Source organism: Ischnura elegans, chromosome 3 (assembly GCF_921293095.1).
Source record: "Ischnura elegans chromosome 3, ioIscEleg1.1, whole genome shotgun sequence".
NCBI classification, from domain to species: Eukaryota; Metazoa; Arthropoda; class Insecta; order Odonata; family Coenagrionidae; genus Ischnura; species Ischnura elegans.
In genome coordinates, this window is record NC_060248.1 from 121,942,370 (window position 1) to 121,961,318 (window position 18,949).

The window sequence follows — 18,949 nt, forward strand, 5'->3', positions numbered from 1 at the left end:
GATGATATTTCATCTGTGGATCTTCCGCACAGTGTGCATTGTGGGTTACTCCCGTATAAGTTATCACCGTGGCTAGTCCCGGTAGAATTTAAATTTCTGCTTGAGGTTTTCGCAGCGCTGTAGATTGCAGTTTTCTCCAAGTTTTCGGGGTAGCTGCATCGAAGCTGTTCTCAACATGATGTTTCGTGGCCATGCCGGCCACGTCTTCAGATCGAGTGACAACAGTTGGAAATGGCCCGCTACGTATAACAACCTCAGGGTGGCCTACCATAGGCGCGACCAATTTATTCTCGATTTCACTTCATTTATTATCGTGGGCCTTTTTAGACCATGAGATATTTTACTAGAGCAAAACTATTCAGTAAACAGCATTTGACAGAGGAAAAAAGAAATAAAATACGACAAGAACGCTCAGTAAATACAAAAGAAATTTAAAAAAAACAACGAATAAAAATAATATAAACCTAAACAAGCATATACATAAAATTCCATCCCGAATGTGGATATCCGGGTATCTTGCCACAAAAAATTTCCAGACATTTTAATTAAATTGGAAATAATATCACTATTTATTTAGAGGAAAAGGTTCAGGTCTAACAGGAAAACGTAGTACAAATAGAAAATTATATCATTATGCAAAATATATTCTTCCCTCATCACATTAGTAATCAATCACATCGGCATGGCCAGTTAATCTGGGAATTGCAATGAACTATCATGAAAGGAAGCGCGTGAAATATCTAATGTGAATATGTGACCACTACAGGCCACTAAAGTCATCCTGAGAACAACTTTGATGCAGCTAACCCGAAAGCCATGGAAAAAACTGGACCTTTTTGGAAGGTGACGTAATAGGGTAGTTTCCTTCATCAAAAAAACGAAAGGCAGTGATAGCGATTTTTTACCCACCATTTGTGTATTCATAATATACAAATTATTTGGTTGTAGGAATCTCAGTTTAGACGAATGGTAATGGTCAAGTTAAACCGCATTTGATTAGCGCCCATGCGATGCCACTCAACGTGACGTCACAGATACCTAGTTTCTATACGAGTAGATAGGAGATTTAAATCGTCCTAGATGCAAATGTGACATGAGATGCATGAGACACAGAGCTCAAGGAAGCATTTCTTAATAATCACCTATTAAAACTGCCTACGGTCGGAAAGTTTCCTTCGTTTGATAAGGTATTAATAACCCTTATTTAAGCCAAGCGCTACCTGCTAGCAGCCTGCATCGCAGCGGCGCACGTATCCTCGCCCCAAGGTCACCTCACATGGCGGCAGAGGGAATCAGAATGACGTCACAGTGGCTTTTCCCTGCATGCATACTCTGCCGTCTCGTTTTCGCACGCTTGAAAATGTTTACTTTTCATTTATTCGGGAAAAATAGATATCGTCATTTAAAAATCAAAAAGCGTGAAATACGTACTCCAGGAATAATAATCTTTCGAATTAGGCAATTAAAAAATATTAGGAAACCACCTTATTGAAGTCAAACGAATCCGAACTCACGGTTCCTTAATATTTCTAGACCGTCTTCGGAGAATTGGAGATATTAATCTACATTTACATACTACCCCGCAAGCTGCCTCTACAGGTGTGTGGCGGGAGGTGTTAGGACACCAGCCGTATTCATAAAAAAAGGAAATGTTATAACGAAATTACGACTAGAATTTATTAGGGCCATGTTTGTGTGGGGGAAAAACGAATCCCCTATATCTATCCGTCCGGCAAAATATCTCTCTTAATTTATCACTTCCGTCTGACCTGTAAATATAGTCGTGTTTTGATATAATATTGTCCGTGTCCCTCTGAAAGATATCTATTTTCTTTGCTCAAGCAGTCTGAGCGTAGCGCGCAGCCTCCGAGTATCTAAGGCCTCCCAGCCTAATTCTTTTAACACCTGTGTAAGGCTTTCTGTAAGCCCGTAGCAGTTTTTGACCAATAGCGCAGTTTTCCTACGTATTTTATCAAGTTCACTGACTAAGTCTTTCTACGCCAGATCCCATGACAAGAAAAATGCTCTAAGAGTGAGGTTTTCCAATGAGACGAACCCTCCCATCAAAATAAGAACTATTTAAGAAAAATAAAACGCACAGTAATAATCATTTGCAAAAAATATAACCCGATGTAAAATATTATTTCTGATTTACATTTGAGCTCAGCTGGTTAATTCAACGAGGGGTTCCCTCCTCCCCTCTTCCTCCGAAACGAGGATTTTTTTCTCTTTGACATATGTGTCGCCCGCCACAGCAAGATAGCTAATTATCTCCTTTCCATCTATTAATACTAAAGTGCTTCCCATTTTTTTCAAATTTATTTTAATCATAAAAAATATCACCAGGTATTATTACATGAAATCACTAGAAACAAAACAACACGGCCTTAAATTGATCTACCTTCTTCGAAAGACAAGCTACTGAAACTCTACACTCTTTATGCATTAATGTCAATTTCATAAACCCTGAAAAATAACTGTCAACGTTCAATAAGTTTCCAACCTAGTATTATAGCATTTGTAGTCATTTATGTAATCTTCATCGGAACCCTTCGGAGTTATTCCCAGCCTCACCCTCTTCCACAATACAAATACAAATAAAAATGTCACTTCACAAATGTTTTCCCGATTATCGAGTGAGCTCATTTTTAGGAATAAAGAAATTAAATCGGCGATCGCATGATGGTATGAAAGCAAGTGAATGATATAGTTGTCCGTTTCCTGAAAAAAAGTTCGCTTAGTTTTCCTTCTTTAATATTATTATCGACCCCTTTTTCGCTCCAGTAACTCGGCATCAGTCAATCATCAATGTCTTCTATTTCAGTGAATAACGCGAGAATTCCCATAGAAACGGTCGTTGACGCAAGATCGCCGCTTTTCTTTATTCGCAGTGTAGTCGTACTGTGTCTTAGTGAACAAACTTATTGGTAAGCGAGTCGTGGACACCTCATTCCCTTCCTTCTAGCAATGTACTACAGAGAGTGATTCTAATTCGCCCATTTCTCTCGCGCACCTGACTAGTTCCCTCGTCCACTAAAACATAGGCAGGGAGAGGATGTGATGGGATATAGTGCCACCCCCTCTCACTGCCCGATGTTTCTGAAAAATATTGTTTGGGATCTTCCGTTAGTACTACCAGCTCTTCGAGCTCGCTCCTCCCTTGTCTTTTCTTGCCAATAATCAAACATCACTCACACCATGCACGTACAGGAATGCCAACTTACAAAATATATTGGGGGGGCCAAACCAGAGATATTGCCCCGGGAAATTTTATAAGTAGGGAGTTTTAAGTTTTTTTAAACATTTTAGAAGAGTCATGTGATCAACATTAGAACCATGATAACTCTAATCTCGATATCTGGACACTGCGGGAAAATCGGCAAGCCTGACACATTTTTTCCCCACATTATAACAAACTTTTGAGGGGGCTCGGGCCCCCTCTGGCAGTGGCGCATCAAGGGGGAGGAGTTTTGGGATTAAAACCCACCCCTAGAGCCCAGAGAAATTTTTAAGTTCAATCCATTTTACTTAATTGGATTAATATTACTTACAGAATAGAGTAAGGATTAATAAAATATCCCTCAGAAAGCCGCAAAACTCACCATTTTGGACTGTTTATCTTTAAAATTCCGCAATTTATTAATCTTGCACCTACTGCATATCCTGGTGGGTATTCTACACCCCCACACACCCCAGGTGCGCCCCTCAGGCTCCATGGAGTCGACACCACTGCACACGTAGCCAGAAATACTTGGGTGGTATGCGGATAGGCTTTCATCATCATCATCATCAGTCGACAATCCTAGGATTGGTTTGACGCAGCTCTCCATTCCTCTCTCCTATCTGCTAGCCTTTTCATAGAGATGTATTTCTTCTCCCTTACATCCTTTTTCACCTATCCTATGTAACTCTTCTTCGTGGCCGTCCCTTGCCCTTCTTCCCTTCCACTTGTCCTTCTACAATTGTTTCCATCCGGCCATCATGTCTCATAATGTGGCCAACGAAGCTGTCCCATCTTCCACCAAAGGTTTTTCTTCTCGCTTGAAAATTTTCACTTTTCATTTAATCATGAAAAATAGATATCTTCATTTAAAAATCTATAAGCATGAAATACATATTTCAGGAGTAATAATCTTTCGATTTAGGCAATAAAAATAATAGGAAACCATCCTATTTGCCGGGAAAGTTCATGAAATTTCATTCACATTACAAATAATGTGTTACCGACGGAGGTTTTAATTAATTAATGTTGTATTCAGTTAATAAATTTATAGTCTCAGTCAAATAAATACTTGGAGGTAGGGACTATGACTTTTATAAGTTGTAAAACTTTCAAAATTTTCTCGCTGAAAATTTGGAGAAATTTTGGGAAAATTCTGGTGCAGTTTATCCTATGCAAAAGCACAAATGCCAGTGAAAACTGATGGAGAAGTGACTGCTTCCCAATTGGTGGACTCAGGTACGCTGCTTCCTTTGAGACCCAGTGTATTGAGGGTTTAGGACCCCTCTTTGGAAATTGGAGGTAACCACCCCACTCATTTTGTATAAATTATTTATCTGCAGATAACTTATGGTATTGACAGTACTTTTAAGAAAATAGTTTTAATAATAAAAAAATACATATTAATGGAACCAGTGGTACAGCGAGGGGGGGGCTTGGAGGATAAAACCCCCCCAGAGCTCAGAGAAATTTTTAAGTTTCATCCATTTTACTTATTCAGCATTACTTATGGAATAGTGTAAGGATTTATCAAATATCCCTCAGAAAGCAATAAAACTCGCCCTTTTGAACCATCATTCTTCAATTTTTTCTGGAGGAGGGCCCCCGCAACCCCTGGTTATCCTGGTGAGTATGGAATACCCTCACACCCATAAGTATTACTTGTGCCTAAACCCCCCCCTTGCCTTAATTCCTAGCTGCGCCCCTGGAACCGACCCGTTTGGTTTCTCTCTGTTCCTGCAATTATTAATTCAAATTTTAACTTTTTAAGCAATGGAGCTCTATCATTTTATTCAGCAGGGCTAAATGCTATGTACATGTATGACTTAAAAACTGCTACGAATGAACAGAAAGCATTAAAAAGCTTTAAAATTTGGCTGGGAGCCAGATGAGACATGAGGCTACATGCTGAGGTTCGATTGCATGAGCCAAATAGAAAAGATATCAGTTAGAGTAACATGGAGATAATTATCGTAGAACCTCACTATTTTTCTTGGTCAAAAATAAATAATAAATATAGAGAGATGTATACTTTTAAACCCCAATAGAAAAAATGCAGAAACACAAATTTTATGGCAATGTTATTTCACTCTTTCTTATTTATCATGTTCTGTGATATTCAATCATATTTCTCAAAACTTAGTGCGTACATATTGGTTGTTTTAGGAAAATAATCCCGAGTAACTCAATAGGTGTTCATCTGTATTGGCAACAAGGTTCGACTGAGTGAGACCCGTTTCTTTTGGCTGGATTGTGACACAGAATTATGGAGAATCCATGTTTTATCATTAACCAGGGACTGAAAACACATTAATTGTGATTGAAAATTATGAACCATTATATTGGAAAAAAGCTTAAAAGGCACAAAAAAATTCAAGGCATGTTGAGCCAAAAATTGAAGAAAAAAAATTTTAATTTCAAGAATGCAGGTCTAAAGCCTGAGCAGAAAGATGATTATAATTGTCAAAACATTAATTATAATTTACTGCTAGATGTATTTTTGTTCCACACTCTTTCAGAGCAAAAAGCTATTGCTGGTATTTTTTTCCTCAATAATTTAATTCGTAATTATATTGATTTTTCCTATCTTTCGAAATAAATTGCTTCCCTATTCTCCTGCAGATCAGACAGTGAAAATCTGTGTTGACCCATTGCTTAAATTTAGATTTCATCTGGAGACAACTAGCTGTGCGGCAGTTATCTGAAGACTTTCTCTCAAATAAGTTGTAGACTGATGTCAGGGTATTATACATGAAATTTTCTCAAAATCGGGTGACATAAACCACTACCGCAACCGGCTTAAATTTTTATAATAATAAAACGGGCAGATCTCGGCAACAACAAGCCTTCGGAGACCAAGCCATAATGAAAACGGTCGTTTCACTAAAAACAATAAATGAAGACAATAAATTTTAGCTCTGTGCAAGCAAAATATATATTTATTTTATGGAACTTAAGACTTTATGATGCTTGGCAATGGAAAAAAAATAAATACAGCAAAGCCAACCCTGTTTCGCAATGGAAGCGAGGCTTGGACACTGACAGCATCAGAGAAGTCAAAGAGCAAAAGCAGCCGATATTTGGTGCTACCGAATAATAGTGAAGATAAAATGGATCAACCATGTAAGTAACGAGAACGTGCTAAGAAGAATGGGAGAGAAGAGAACTCTTTTTTCCCACTTTTCTTGAAGAGGGGAAGAAGCGCACAAAAATTCGATGACTAAGTATGAATGCAGGGGAAATCCCATATGACGTCATTCTGGTTCCGGCTGCCAGTGTGTGAAACCACCTTGGTGCGCAGCTATGAGCGCCACTACGATGCAGGCTGCTAGCAGGTAGCAGAGTACCCTGATAGCAGGTGGTGCTTGGCTTAAATGAGGATTATTACCTAATTTCCTATCAAACGAAGGAAACTTTCCGACCATAGGCAATTTTAATAGGTGATTATTAAGAGATGTTTCCCTGAGCTCTATGCCTCATGCTACGGAGTAGATTAGATTGAGAGATTCCCTTAAATCTCATACCTCTCGTGGCATAAACCTTTCTACCTTCAAATCCATTGAAATTTGTAATTCAGACTGTTTTTCAGTTTCAATTATCACACTCACTTTTCTCTGTCACGTCATCTCGTTTTCAAAACTGATGGAATGGTGTCATCCAACCTGGGAAATGATAACGGAATACATTTCAAGTATGTAGCAATATAAAAATTATTTATTTTCAAGTATGCACAGCATGTGGACCAGATGAAACATGGCCTATGAAAAGGCAAAAATATTACTGGCCATTCACAATAAAAACATGATAATGCATGATTTCACTGGAGCAAAACACACACATCCAATGATAATCCACACGCATTTCATTAACCCTGCAGTCATAAAGATGAAATCACAGGTTCCAGTCAAGAAAGCCAAGTCAATTCACATTTATATTATGTCTTTTCCCCACTGATTTCATGTCTTCTAATAGAACACTGGAGAATACTTTGTATTGTAACAATGAGACCAAAAAAAGCATAACAATATGTCCCAGCAAATTTTTTACACTCTTGAGGTAAAACTCTTATAAATATGGCCATAATTAATGCTTTGAGTCAATTCATCAATGGTCTCTACTCTAGGGAAAAGTAAATGATTCTTTCAAAAACCTTAGGTTATCAGTAATGACCTCGAATGAATAAGACAGTGTTTAAGGCCATGAACAAAGGTATCAAGGCTTAATTAAATAGCACAGAGTTTTTATGAGAGTTTTCTCTTAGTTTCTTAAGATGATATATGTAAATGATAAAATAAACCAATGCATAATACATACAATAGAAAGTACATAAACATGTAGAGTTTATGTAGATAAAGGAGAAATTTAGATGAAAATTTTGACAAGAAAAAATATGAAATGTGTAATACATATGTACTTGCAAAAATGGTACATATAATGCAGAATGAAAATAATTAGTAATGCACTGAAAAACAAAGATACTGAAACGGTTTCAGATGTCTTGGAAATACCGAAGACAAGGCATTCTCTCAGTGAAATTACCTTCAAATTAAAGCAAAGCATCCATTGACAATTTTCCGGGAATGCAATTAGATCTGTCATATTAAAAGAGTGTTCACGTAAGGTACATACGTGGTATTGTATTTCAAACTGTTAGCACATAACACTCTCAAAAGGTAATACAATACTTACAGAGTGGGTCAAAAGTGTATCATCCAGTTAATAAATATAGATAAAACTGTTCCATCAAATTTGAGCTGATTTGAATATACGTAACGCTACAGCCAGTCATATTAATTATCGGAATTGAAATGAATGAGAAGGGGAAAATGCCAGCGTTATACTTTAGAGCTATTGCCGATAGTCAAGCAATAACCTTTCCATGGCCATCACAAAGTAAGAAGGACTACGAAGCAAGAGTCAAGACTGAGTTTTGCAGAATAAACAGAGTGATGCATTCATCCATGATCACACAAATTGGAAAGCAAAGTTAGCAAATGTCATTGTCTTTACAAGGAACAAAACCAAGGAGGAGACTGGTGAAGACTTATTATAAAAGGTATGTACTCAACACTACAACCTGAGTGATTTTAATACCTTCACTTAAACATTTATCTTCTGGCAAAAAGAATCTCTAACAGAAGCAAAATTCACCATTAACAAGTAAAAACACACTTTGAACCCTGCAATTTCTTTGGCAAAATAAATCCAGCAGATAAATTGTTCTGGCAGTTACTCTAAGTTTGCGAAATCTATCCTCATCATTTCCTCTTCCAATGATGTCACCAATTCCCCAAGCTTGCTTGAGAGCACAACGATTTTTTCAGCAGGTTTCTTCAGCACATCAGTCTTATCTAGGTCCACCTGTATGGCAAGCCTATACATTCTCTTAATAGGTTCCACAAGCCTAAAATGAAAAGATAGTAGGTGATACAAAAATTTAAATTAGTGGATTTTCACTTTTAAGACATGCAGCCACTTAAACCAAAACGTTTGCCACATGAGAAATTTCAAACAATCAACTCCAAACTCCCCAGGAAGCTCTAATCACCTTGTGGTAAGATATTTTCTAGAAGAAATTTAATCTCTAAGATTGCATGGTAAACTAAGAATATTAAACAGATAATCACAGCTCTTTTGACCATAACGAAGTTACTCTTTTCCTGTTATAACAAGAAATGGTAGTCACGAGAGGTTACAATATGGAAAAAAATTAGGACAAAATTGGAGAAAATGTTTTGCTTAAGGTAAAATCTCTACTAAAAACCTCTTTCGCTCTGAATGGGCATACATTATGCACTGAACATTCCAACATTAATTCATGAACTAATTTTTGGGGTAGTAAAGCATTTAGAATGTTGAGTCAGGATTAGAACTTGAATAACGCTCTGGAATAAAATCCTTTGTCTAAGGTGAGCTCCATATACCCATACCAACTTTTCGGGTGCAATCAGTAAGACAGAATGTATAGATTATGTTTATATTATAGTGAAAAATACTCATTGCACATCCTTATCCATGAAGTAACCCATTTATTTCATTTCTAATTAAATCTCATTTTGCTATAAAAGGTTATTCATAAAAATTTCTCCTAAATTTACTCATCACATCAGCTAGCATTTTTTTCCTAACATTATTTCTAACTACAGTAAAACTTCGATTTTACGCACTTCGATTTTACATCAAGTCTCGTTTTTACGCAGTGACACTCAAGTCCGGCCGGAAAGCATAGGGAATTCCAATGGTGAAACTTCGATTTTACATCTTTTCTTGATTTTACGCAGTTTTTCGATTTTGCGCAGCATAACCTCAGCCCCTAAGAGGCCGCTAATTTTGATTTTACGCAGTTGTCTTTTGACTTGTTTTGAAAATGCCGACTGGAGCAATATGAAGTTAGGTTATTTATTCGTCTAAATGAGTTGCAAAAATGAATACAAGAACGGTTGAAATGACGTCGCGTTGTTGAGCGTGAAACTAAAAACATCGCGAATCTAATTATTGCTCCTCAGTAATATTTCAGGCTCCTTTACGAACGCGAATATCGCTCTTAGTTAAAATTTGCCGTAGAAGGATATCGAAACCTAAAATATACGGCTATCGCCGTGTATGCGACAGATGATCGCCGTAGATATTAACATTATCACCTTTTGTTTATTATTCGACTTATTGATCAACGCTGTTTATAACATATTTATTGTAATAGGGAAGTGCACTAATTTTTTTTTATTGCTGAATTTGAAAGTTTAGCCTAAAAAAGAAACATTAGTATAGTCACTTTTATTTTCTGCATCTGGGGTATGCACTTTAAAACGTTTTGAAAGTCGGAAAATTTCATGTTGCGCTGAAACACAGTGCCTCCATCTTGATTGAGATGTGACGTCACAAGGCAGTAGTCACCAGTGGAATAACGCGGTATTCCGTCGCCTTCTTTAGCGCGGCGAGAGTTCCTGGGAATCGGTGGAGTTTGCTTCCTAAAAATGTCGTCTAGTACCGAAAACATGAATTCAAAATAGAATTATAAATGATTTTTTGTTCCAAATTTCATCTCGACGTCGAAACAAAAGCCTGGAGAAGATATTCATTCCCGTGCCTTAAGCACAAGCTATACGGAATAAATGGTTCAAGGCTGCTCCTGACTCTTACCTATCGATGATATTCTGTTTTGAAGATCATTTGAAGGTATTGTAAGATCAAATTGATATTTATATTATAAAAATTTACTTAATAGGTACCTCAGTCACATAAGAAAGTGTGTTGAGTCAAAATATAGCATCTTCCGCGTAGACCTACGTAATTTATAAACTGAAGGTAGTTTGGTTAAAGAATTATGGCGCGACTGTTATTTTACACGACCGGGCAAAATGCGTACTTTGCCCATGATGTGTGCATATATGATAACAAACGATTTTTGTTAAAGTTAATCTTTATTTGTTGAAATTAGTACATTTATAGGTGATACAGATATAAAGGTACACGGCAGGTCGCGCGGCGTAATTTGTACTCCACTGGTGACGGGTTCATCTTGCTGATCTAAAAATTTAGCTACAATACCTCGAACTTTGAAAACTCGCAATATAGGCAGTCAAAGTACATTGTAAGAATACACGAGACCATTATAGCCCAGAATGTACGTACAATGTCGAAATCCTTGGTTTTCAAAGATTGACGTATTTTATACGCCAGCGCGCCCGGTCCAGGGTTATCAACTTTTATTTCATCCTATTTGTTAGTTGCAATTATATTTCAGAATGGTTCTTTTAGCACTGCTACTGAGGTAAACTGGTAGGTACTGAGTACAAGGTACTGAGGTATGTACTGAGTTAATAAACTCCCTTTGGAGTAATGTGAATTACAAGTGTTCGAGATATATGGCATTTTATATTCGCTTTGTGTTCTTATTAATTATGCCTGTACGCATATTGTTGCTTGCCGCGAGCCTTTAATGGTATGTGCTCTTGCAAGAGTGGTTTTCATTTTTAATGTGGAAGTTAGTCAGTATAAGCAAAGAAAAAATTAACATTTTAGCGCACACCAACCCTTGTAGTCATCGTATCTCGGCGTTTGTAATGACACTGCTAAAATACCTAAACGCCATAATGACGATAAAAAATTGTCTCATGTCAATGATTGCTGCAATTATAATTAATGATAAACTAGACGCCGTATGATCACAATGAAGGCAACAAAAAATAATGCCAAGACGTAGACTTGAACCACGGTCCTTCGAGTATCATCTTTCCTTTGACTCGTGCACGCTACCACTACCCCAACCGACCCATTGGGAAATTGTTGATATTTTGAATTTATATATATTACTTGTAAAAAGTAACGCATGAAAATTAATTAATTACAGCCTAACTAACGCCCTAATTGAAAAAGATGCAGCAAGGTACGCGGTCTCCCCTTGTTAGCCTTAACGTCTCGCATTTCTATGGAGCGTTGAACCTGTCCTCCTTATTCAAAAATTCAGTAACCATAAATACATCAAAGTTTGGTATACCATTTATAAATCGTTGGAATTTTCCTTCTCCCAACCAAGATTATCTTTTCTTGAACCCATCCTGGACAGCGAACCATTGCAACAACCAGCCAGCTCGGAAATAAGGCTAACATCCCATGATTCTAGTAGCGAAGGGCGAACGTTCCGGCCGGCGTGAATACATACGCAACGAATAAGTCTTGCAGCAAACGTCTGAAATAGGTTTATTAGTTTGACTCGGTTCTTAGAAAAAAAGTTTTGGCATGATAAACGGCATTGTGTCAAAATATACCTAGCGAAAAATAAATGCCATCATGCATTTTTTAAAGATTCAATGTGCTATTCGTACCACTCTTTCCAAACTTGAATTTGACACGTAAATGAATATTAATATATTACGCAATGATGAAGTCGTTTACTCAAAAGAGAAGCAGCCACATATATAATCTGAAGATATTTTATGACAGCAAAAAACGGATACCCTCAAATTCTGTAATTTTTCTATGCAATAATAGTGGTAGAACTAAACGGTGTAGAAGCTGCCTTCTGCTACTGCCTTGTGACGTCACGGCCAATATTCAACATGGACACCCGTTTTCGCGGCCTTTGAATTTTTCCATATTTCAGACGGTCATCTCGAATCAAGTATTCACTATTAGGATTTAAACTGTGGTTTTACGACATTATGTTATTCTGAACTCTAATTTAAAAAATGTGTTTGGTGCATTTGAAACACTAGTGCACTTCCCTATTACAGTAGATGGTCGTTAATCCGGAATTAAGAGCTACGGAATATCTATCCCAAACGAAGGTTTTCTAGAATTTTGCGAACGCTATGTTCTCCTTCGCCCCAGCGAAATATAGCGGCGAAATGAGCCGTTAAAAATCCTCCCGTGCCACAATTTTGGCTTCCAAGGTGATCCAAAAAAGATAGTCGTACTTCTAGTATGGACGTAAGTCGATGGTGATTAGACACGATGGTAAAAGCAGCATACGGTGTCTCATTCCGCGGGCTAACCCCACATCTGCGGGACGAATGGAGGCGAGGGAAAGTTGATTGCGCGGCGCGCTTATTAGAGCTGATTCAACTTGTATCTCATTGTCAGTGGGTTTAAATGAAACATGGTTGGAACTTGAATAGCTATTAGCTTAACTTCGCTAGGTGGCAAGCGTTTATTTTTAACGGAACGGAAGTTAATGCCCACGGAGAATAACTCGCGTCGTCAATCGTCATGCAATCATTGAAGTCAAATTCAAGACGTGAGTGATAAGGCAGTCCCTTTAAACTCAGGAATGGCTTATTACCATTAAATCGAAATACAAAAAGTGTCCGGTGTTGTTATCAGATATGGGGAGGCAAAATATTACGTGAGGATGAGTCACGTGTACACGGCTTGTGAGTCGAAGGTCCCGGCGCAGAATTCGCGGAAGAATGCCGATAGAGAAGCTATACCCGGTAGATTCTATCTACTAATGCTTAAATTTCACGGGAAAATGCTTTTTTAATGCGTAAAAATTATAAAGAAGGAAGATTGTTCCGGACTATTAATAATTTTTTTATTCATCACTGGCGGCATGGCGGTAGTTGCACGGTTATTTAAATAGCTCATTTTAAAAAAGTGATCTAAACACCGGAAAAATCTGAATTTCCGAGTATCCCGGGTCCTATGTGCTCCGTATTATCTATGGTATGCTATTTGGAAGGAGGTAACTAACAGCTGGGGTCATTAGCGCCATGAAGTAAGGGCTGGGGGGATAGGAACCCTATGTTGGCATCAGCCAGGTTGTAATGATAGGCTCCAATGGGACCAGGACTTAACGTCCCATCTGCTGGATAGAGTGGTGCACTGGAAGTGTCCTCCACATTACTCTCAAGTAGGTATAGGGCCATCTCTGATAAGTTTCTGCAACTGCCAGGCAGTGGCGCCGACTCCATGGGGCCTGAGGGGGCCCGAGCCCCCTCAAAGATTCGTTTGGGGGGGCGGAGCCCCCTCAATAATTTAAGAAAATTATTAAGTTGTATTATGCCTTGTGAAATCACATAAATATTGGTAATTTTTATTTCCCATGTTTGACGATAGTTACCTTTTAAAATAAATTCAACAATGTGTGTTGAAACAAATAATTATAAGGTTAAGCAGGTTATGCAGGTTAACTGAATCAAGTGGTGTGAATCATGGTAGTGTTTCGGTGCTGCGACACACTTTGAATTTAACCTCTTCCCGGGGCAAGACCTCCGATATGGGCTCCCCCAATATTTTTTATAAGTCGGTGCCCCTGCTGCCAGGACTTGAACCCAGGCCCACAGGGTGTAAAGCCTTTGTGATGTATTAGCGAAATTTTGCTCCCTGTTAATGGGGTTAATTTGGATGAATATCCTCAGATATCTCATTTCTTCAATCTCCAATCTTTGTTTGTCTGCAGGTGGTTAAACGGATTTCCTGAAAGCTGCTTTTAATGAGAATATTTTCAAAAATTAGCTTCTCTGCGAGCATTTAGTATCACCATTCCGACATTTCTCGTGGGTAACAGAAGTAATCTTAGTGCCAGAAATGCTAGCAATTCTACCATGTTATTCAACCATTGGAAACATTGTTCAGGAATGCAACGTTGTTTCTCTTCAGGTAACACGTCATCTGTGGTGTTGCTTGTGAGTAAATAAGATGATTAGGCTTCATTTTCTTGCCTCCAAATGAGTAATTGAATCCAGGAAACATATATCTGATGCGATTGAAAATGATTTCATGCTTTTTTACCGTAAAGCCTCACATATGAGACTTTTTCTGGTTCCGGTTCTGGCTTAAATCAGAACTATACAAAAGTGTATGACTAAGGGTTCTAAAAATAATGAGCAAGAGTTATCCTGAAAACTATACTTCTCCTCAATACTAACTCTTGATTTTACACACTTTGATTTTACACAGTGCCCATATTTCGGTCCCTCCAACTGCGTAAAATCAAAGTTTTACTGTATTTCCTAACAGGGAAAAACAGGCCAGGCTACATGTTGCTTTAGTGGTGCACCAACATTACCCTATTACATTGACAATCCATTCACAATTATTTCTGACTAATTTGAGAATTTGACAGAAATGTTTGAAAGGATGGCATTTTTCAGAATGATAATTGATACCTCCAGTGCACACATGCTCAACAATCGCCCAATGAATCAAATCCCCGTCATCCACTACTCCTAAGGCTACTAGATATGCGGATTTGATTCGGTGGGAGATTGTTGAGCATTTGTGTAGTGGAGGTCTCATTATCTTAGACCACTCACGGTTTATAATGCAGCGTTCCAAGCTGCACCAGCTTCAGCAAGTGAGACTGCAATTTTCCCTTGATGCATTGAATCAGCTCCAAGATCTCCAACTGCTCCTCAAGAGAGTCGCCTGACTCATCAGAGGCCTCCGAGGACTCACTGTCCGCGCTCCTCACACTGCTGGGCGCTTGGGACCCAACCTGACTCTCCTCACCTTTAACGCTCTCACCATGCACTGCTTGACTGCAAGGCATAGAGAGAGCAGGTGAAAATAAATGAAAGATTTCACGCTTTGCCAGCAGATGGCTTGGGTGAATACATCTCATGTTTTATGCCAGGTGAGATGCTCCATAGAATTTGCCTTGAAAATTATGCAATATGGAGCGCAATAAATAATACCATGGTTTCATATCCTTTTAGGATACTAGCACAACTCCAATATTTATGCCCAAATATATAAGTAATTTTACCTCTTGGATGCAATCAACCCCTAAGGTAAGTAGATGACAGGCATTTGGAGGATGAGACAGACAGCTACAGTAATTTTTTTAAATCAAATCTCTCTTTCAGATCTCTTTTTCAACTATTAAAAACTTCGAGCTAAACGAGTCAATAAATTAACTTCCACAATACATTCACATGACAAAAGTTAAAGCCTTTGAAAAATTCAATCATCAGAAAGGTTGTTCATCTAAGGTTTCAATTTTGATTATATATATTGCGTCAAGCAGAAAACAGACAAACAGTATCAATAATTCCAAAATATTTCCCATGTCAGCACACATTGCTTCCCACATTTAGACACATTTTTCTCTCCACCATCACACAACTGGCACACAACTAGCTCTGACATACCTGTTGTCTGCTGTCTCTGACTTCACTGCCTCTACTGTGGGATGCTCATCCTTGCAATCAACTTTCACAGCATCGTCATCTTTCTTCTCGTTCCTCTCCACGAGAATTTCAAGAATCTTCTTGCAGCCAATGACAAGTTTAACGGCATCACAGAGCCTGGTAATTTGTACTTTGTAGTCACCTAAGTACAAAAAAAGGAAAAAAAATAACCACAATTTCCCCATAAGTTTTTGCACAATTTTGTCTCCTAATTTCCCAATAGACTATAATGAGTATCAAATAAGTTGTGTGTCCTGTAAGGGGGAGGAGCTAAAGTGGGTGGCCACGAAAATAACAACCTCAAAGTCACTGACTTTTTACACACTTTCTAAGCAATTTGCTATCAAGTATTTCATGGAATACAAATCCTTACAGTGGATGAAAATGTGATGAATGAATGATAATACATATAAAGTAAATTCACCATATAAAATATACTTTAACAGGTATGGAGAGTGTCCAGATGAAGTCAAGAGATGCTCAAATATCGAAAATACAATAATGATTAAGAACATGAGAAAAAAATCATCATTTGACATTTACAACACACAAGGTTTTCCATACATTTTTCAAAATCTTCCCCGACAATCCATGTATTATCATTAGAAGCACCAAATTTTAAAGAACCTCGATAATGCTGATAGCGTAAAATTTACTTGGATTAACGAAATTTATATACTCCATTCCGCAAAAAATCTTGTTGGAACAATTTTTCGGAAGAATTGTTCACCTAACTCAGAAAATAAAACCCATAAGAGTGAATTTCAATGGTTGGTTTTGTAAGAAATACTATCATCCACCATTTAAAGCAGAACAAATTAGAATGCTGTCGTGTAACACCTAAGTAATTAACATTTTTCCACAATTTACATATTTTTAATGACAGGCTGTGCAATGGTGGAAATCACATTAATTCTTTATGAAAAACAAAATCAACTACAGCAAAAAGAATGCAAGAACATCACCGGACAGAAACTAAGCAGGATTTCCAACACACGTTTAAATGCACCTCACCAACTACTGTGATATGGAAAGTTTTTAACTAGTTGGTTTGTTTTATTTGACAAAAGTATAGACCAAAATCGTCAGATTCATTCAACAAAATGCCAAGATTTATTCACCATTAATGTTTGCCCCTGTTTATCAGGCACAATGAAATTCCTGGTATCTCTTGGCACATCTTGACCATCAATAGGCCAGAAAACCAGAGATTTTTAGACCCGTGTGGGAATTTTGGAATGACTTACAGAACACTTAAATCAATCACTTCCACCAGACTGTGTTCTAGGCAGTGATTTCTAAAGGTTAGGTGAGGGTAAGTTTTCAAACGAAGCAATTACAGAGAGAGGAATGGGGAGATGACCGCCATAAGTCGCATACCTCCAGACAAGAGGTATTCTTCCAGGGCCAGCCTCTCCACCAACACCCTCAGGAACTCCGTGGGGTTCTCCACATCCAGAAGCAGCTGCGTTGCCTTCTCGTAATGCTCGTTGGCCATCTGCAGCACACGCAACGCTGCGCTGCCCCTCCCTCTATCCAATCCCTTTCCTCCTCCTTTCCTCTTATGGTGCTTGAAGTGGTCATCCAGCCCCTCCGAAGTGAGCGCTCTGCAAAACAAAATATCACATTGTGGCATCTAATAGTTTTATGATATGGTTTCCAAGATTCTCCACACATTTTCTTCAAATTTTTTTCATGGTTTTTGCATTAAAATGAAGCAATTGCTGGCCGGCCTCAGTGGCGGCGGGTTTAAGTCTTTGGTAGCTAAAACTTGGGCATGTAGCCCCTATCCAGCGCACAGATGTTTGTGATCATTCATTGTTACTTGCTATCAACACCCCTCCCCACGTAACGGCCTATTAGCACTGTTTTTGAAGTGATGAAGATCAATGAAGAATAATAATAAAATAAAAATAAATTTCAAAAAATTTTCATCCAAATTTGACATCAATATAGAGTCGTGAGTGTAGCTGAATTCCTTGTGGTGATAAAAACTTCACAGGTAGGCAAAATGTTTCAATTTCCAGTGCTCTAACACAGACACTCCCTGAAAGTATGAAATGAGGCCAATGGAGAAGAATCAAGTAAACCGACACACCAGCTTTGGGGATTTTATTTTCCACTGAGAATTGGCATTGCAATTACTGTTTCCTCAAGATATATTCACCGCATTACTACAACTCACCTAAATTTTTCAGTAAATTTCACAGCTAAACGATGGTGGATAAGAGCCGCACGGTACTGGTATAATGGGGAACGGATGTCATCACTTTCAATCTCACATGACTTTAAGGCCCTCCTGAAGGCTTCTATTATCTCCTCTGAGTCATCAGATGCCTAAACAAAAATAAAACGAATTAATGGTGAGGTAACTTATTTATGAACTAATGATGGAGTAAAAAAAATGGCAATGAATTAATACAGTCTAGTAAACCAATTCCATGGCCTTCTCACCACAGCATACATATATTACAGCATGTGTTACATTACATATGTTACAGCAAACTATGAATGCAATGATGATGATTTTAAGGACATGTTGGAAAATTTGCTTCTGTATTTGCAAGTCACTAATATTCTCCTTGATGATTTTTGTGGTGAGTGTCTTTACAGGAAGGTTAATACCCCACACAGTACCCTGATGAAGAATAGGTATAGGAAAAGGGACGTTGATCAATCTGTCCAAAAACAACTTGAGAAATTCAACAAAAGAAACCAACGGAGCCAATGGAAGTGGAGAACAACTGTCCCAGAAGAGAGAGGGCTGAATTCACTTACATTAAATACAGAAAAAAATCTCCCAAATATGAAAGAAACAAGACATTAGCACAGCCTTTTCGCCTGTACTTAAAATAAAAGATCTTCTTAGAAGAAAAAAATTACGGGACCATTAACAGATTAAATGGGATTACCAGGCCACATGCAAAACTTATGAATGCAGTCATGTTGGGCAAAATACAAGAGGTAACAGATAGATGAATAAAAATAAGAATGGGGGTACATAAACAGGCAATCAGAGTGGGACATATTGATCACTCTGCCTTTGCCAAATATGCTGTTGAATGACGTCAGTTTCAGACTGGTACCGATAAGATTT

General features: G+C 38.0%; 1 protein-coding gene across 1 annotated transcript in view; it reads right to left on the minus strand.

The window, feature by feature from the left end:
- Positions 1-6,912: 6,912 nt before the first annotated feature.
- Positions 6,913-18,949, minus strand: part of LOC124156462 (erythroid differentiation-related factor 1) — a 40,959-nt gene continuing 28,922 nt past the window's right edge. The window contains exons 15-19 of the mRNA XM_046531026.1: positions 18,038-18,189; positions 17,233-17,459; positions 15,814-15,994; positions 14,977-15,201; positions 6,913-8,624 (exon numbers count right to left, since the gene is read on the minus strand). Coding sequence (XP_046386982.1) covers positions 8,450-8,624; positions 14,977-15,201; positions 15,814-15,994; positions 17,233-17,459; positions 18,038-18,189 — 960 coding nt within the window. The 3' untranslated portion in view covers positions 6,913-8,449. The remainder of the gene's footprint in view (positions 8,625-14,976; positions 15,202-15,813; positions 15,995-17,232; positions 17,460-18,037; positions 18,190-18,949) is intronic.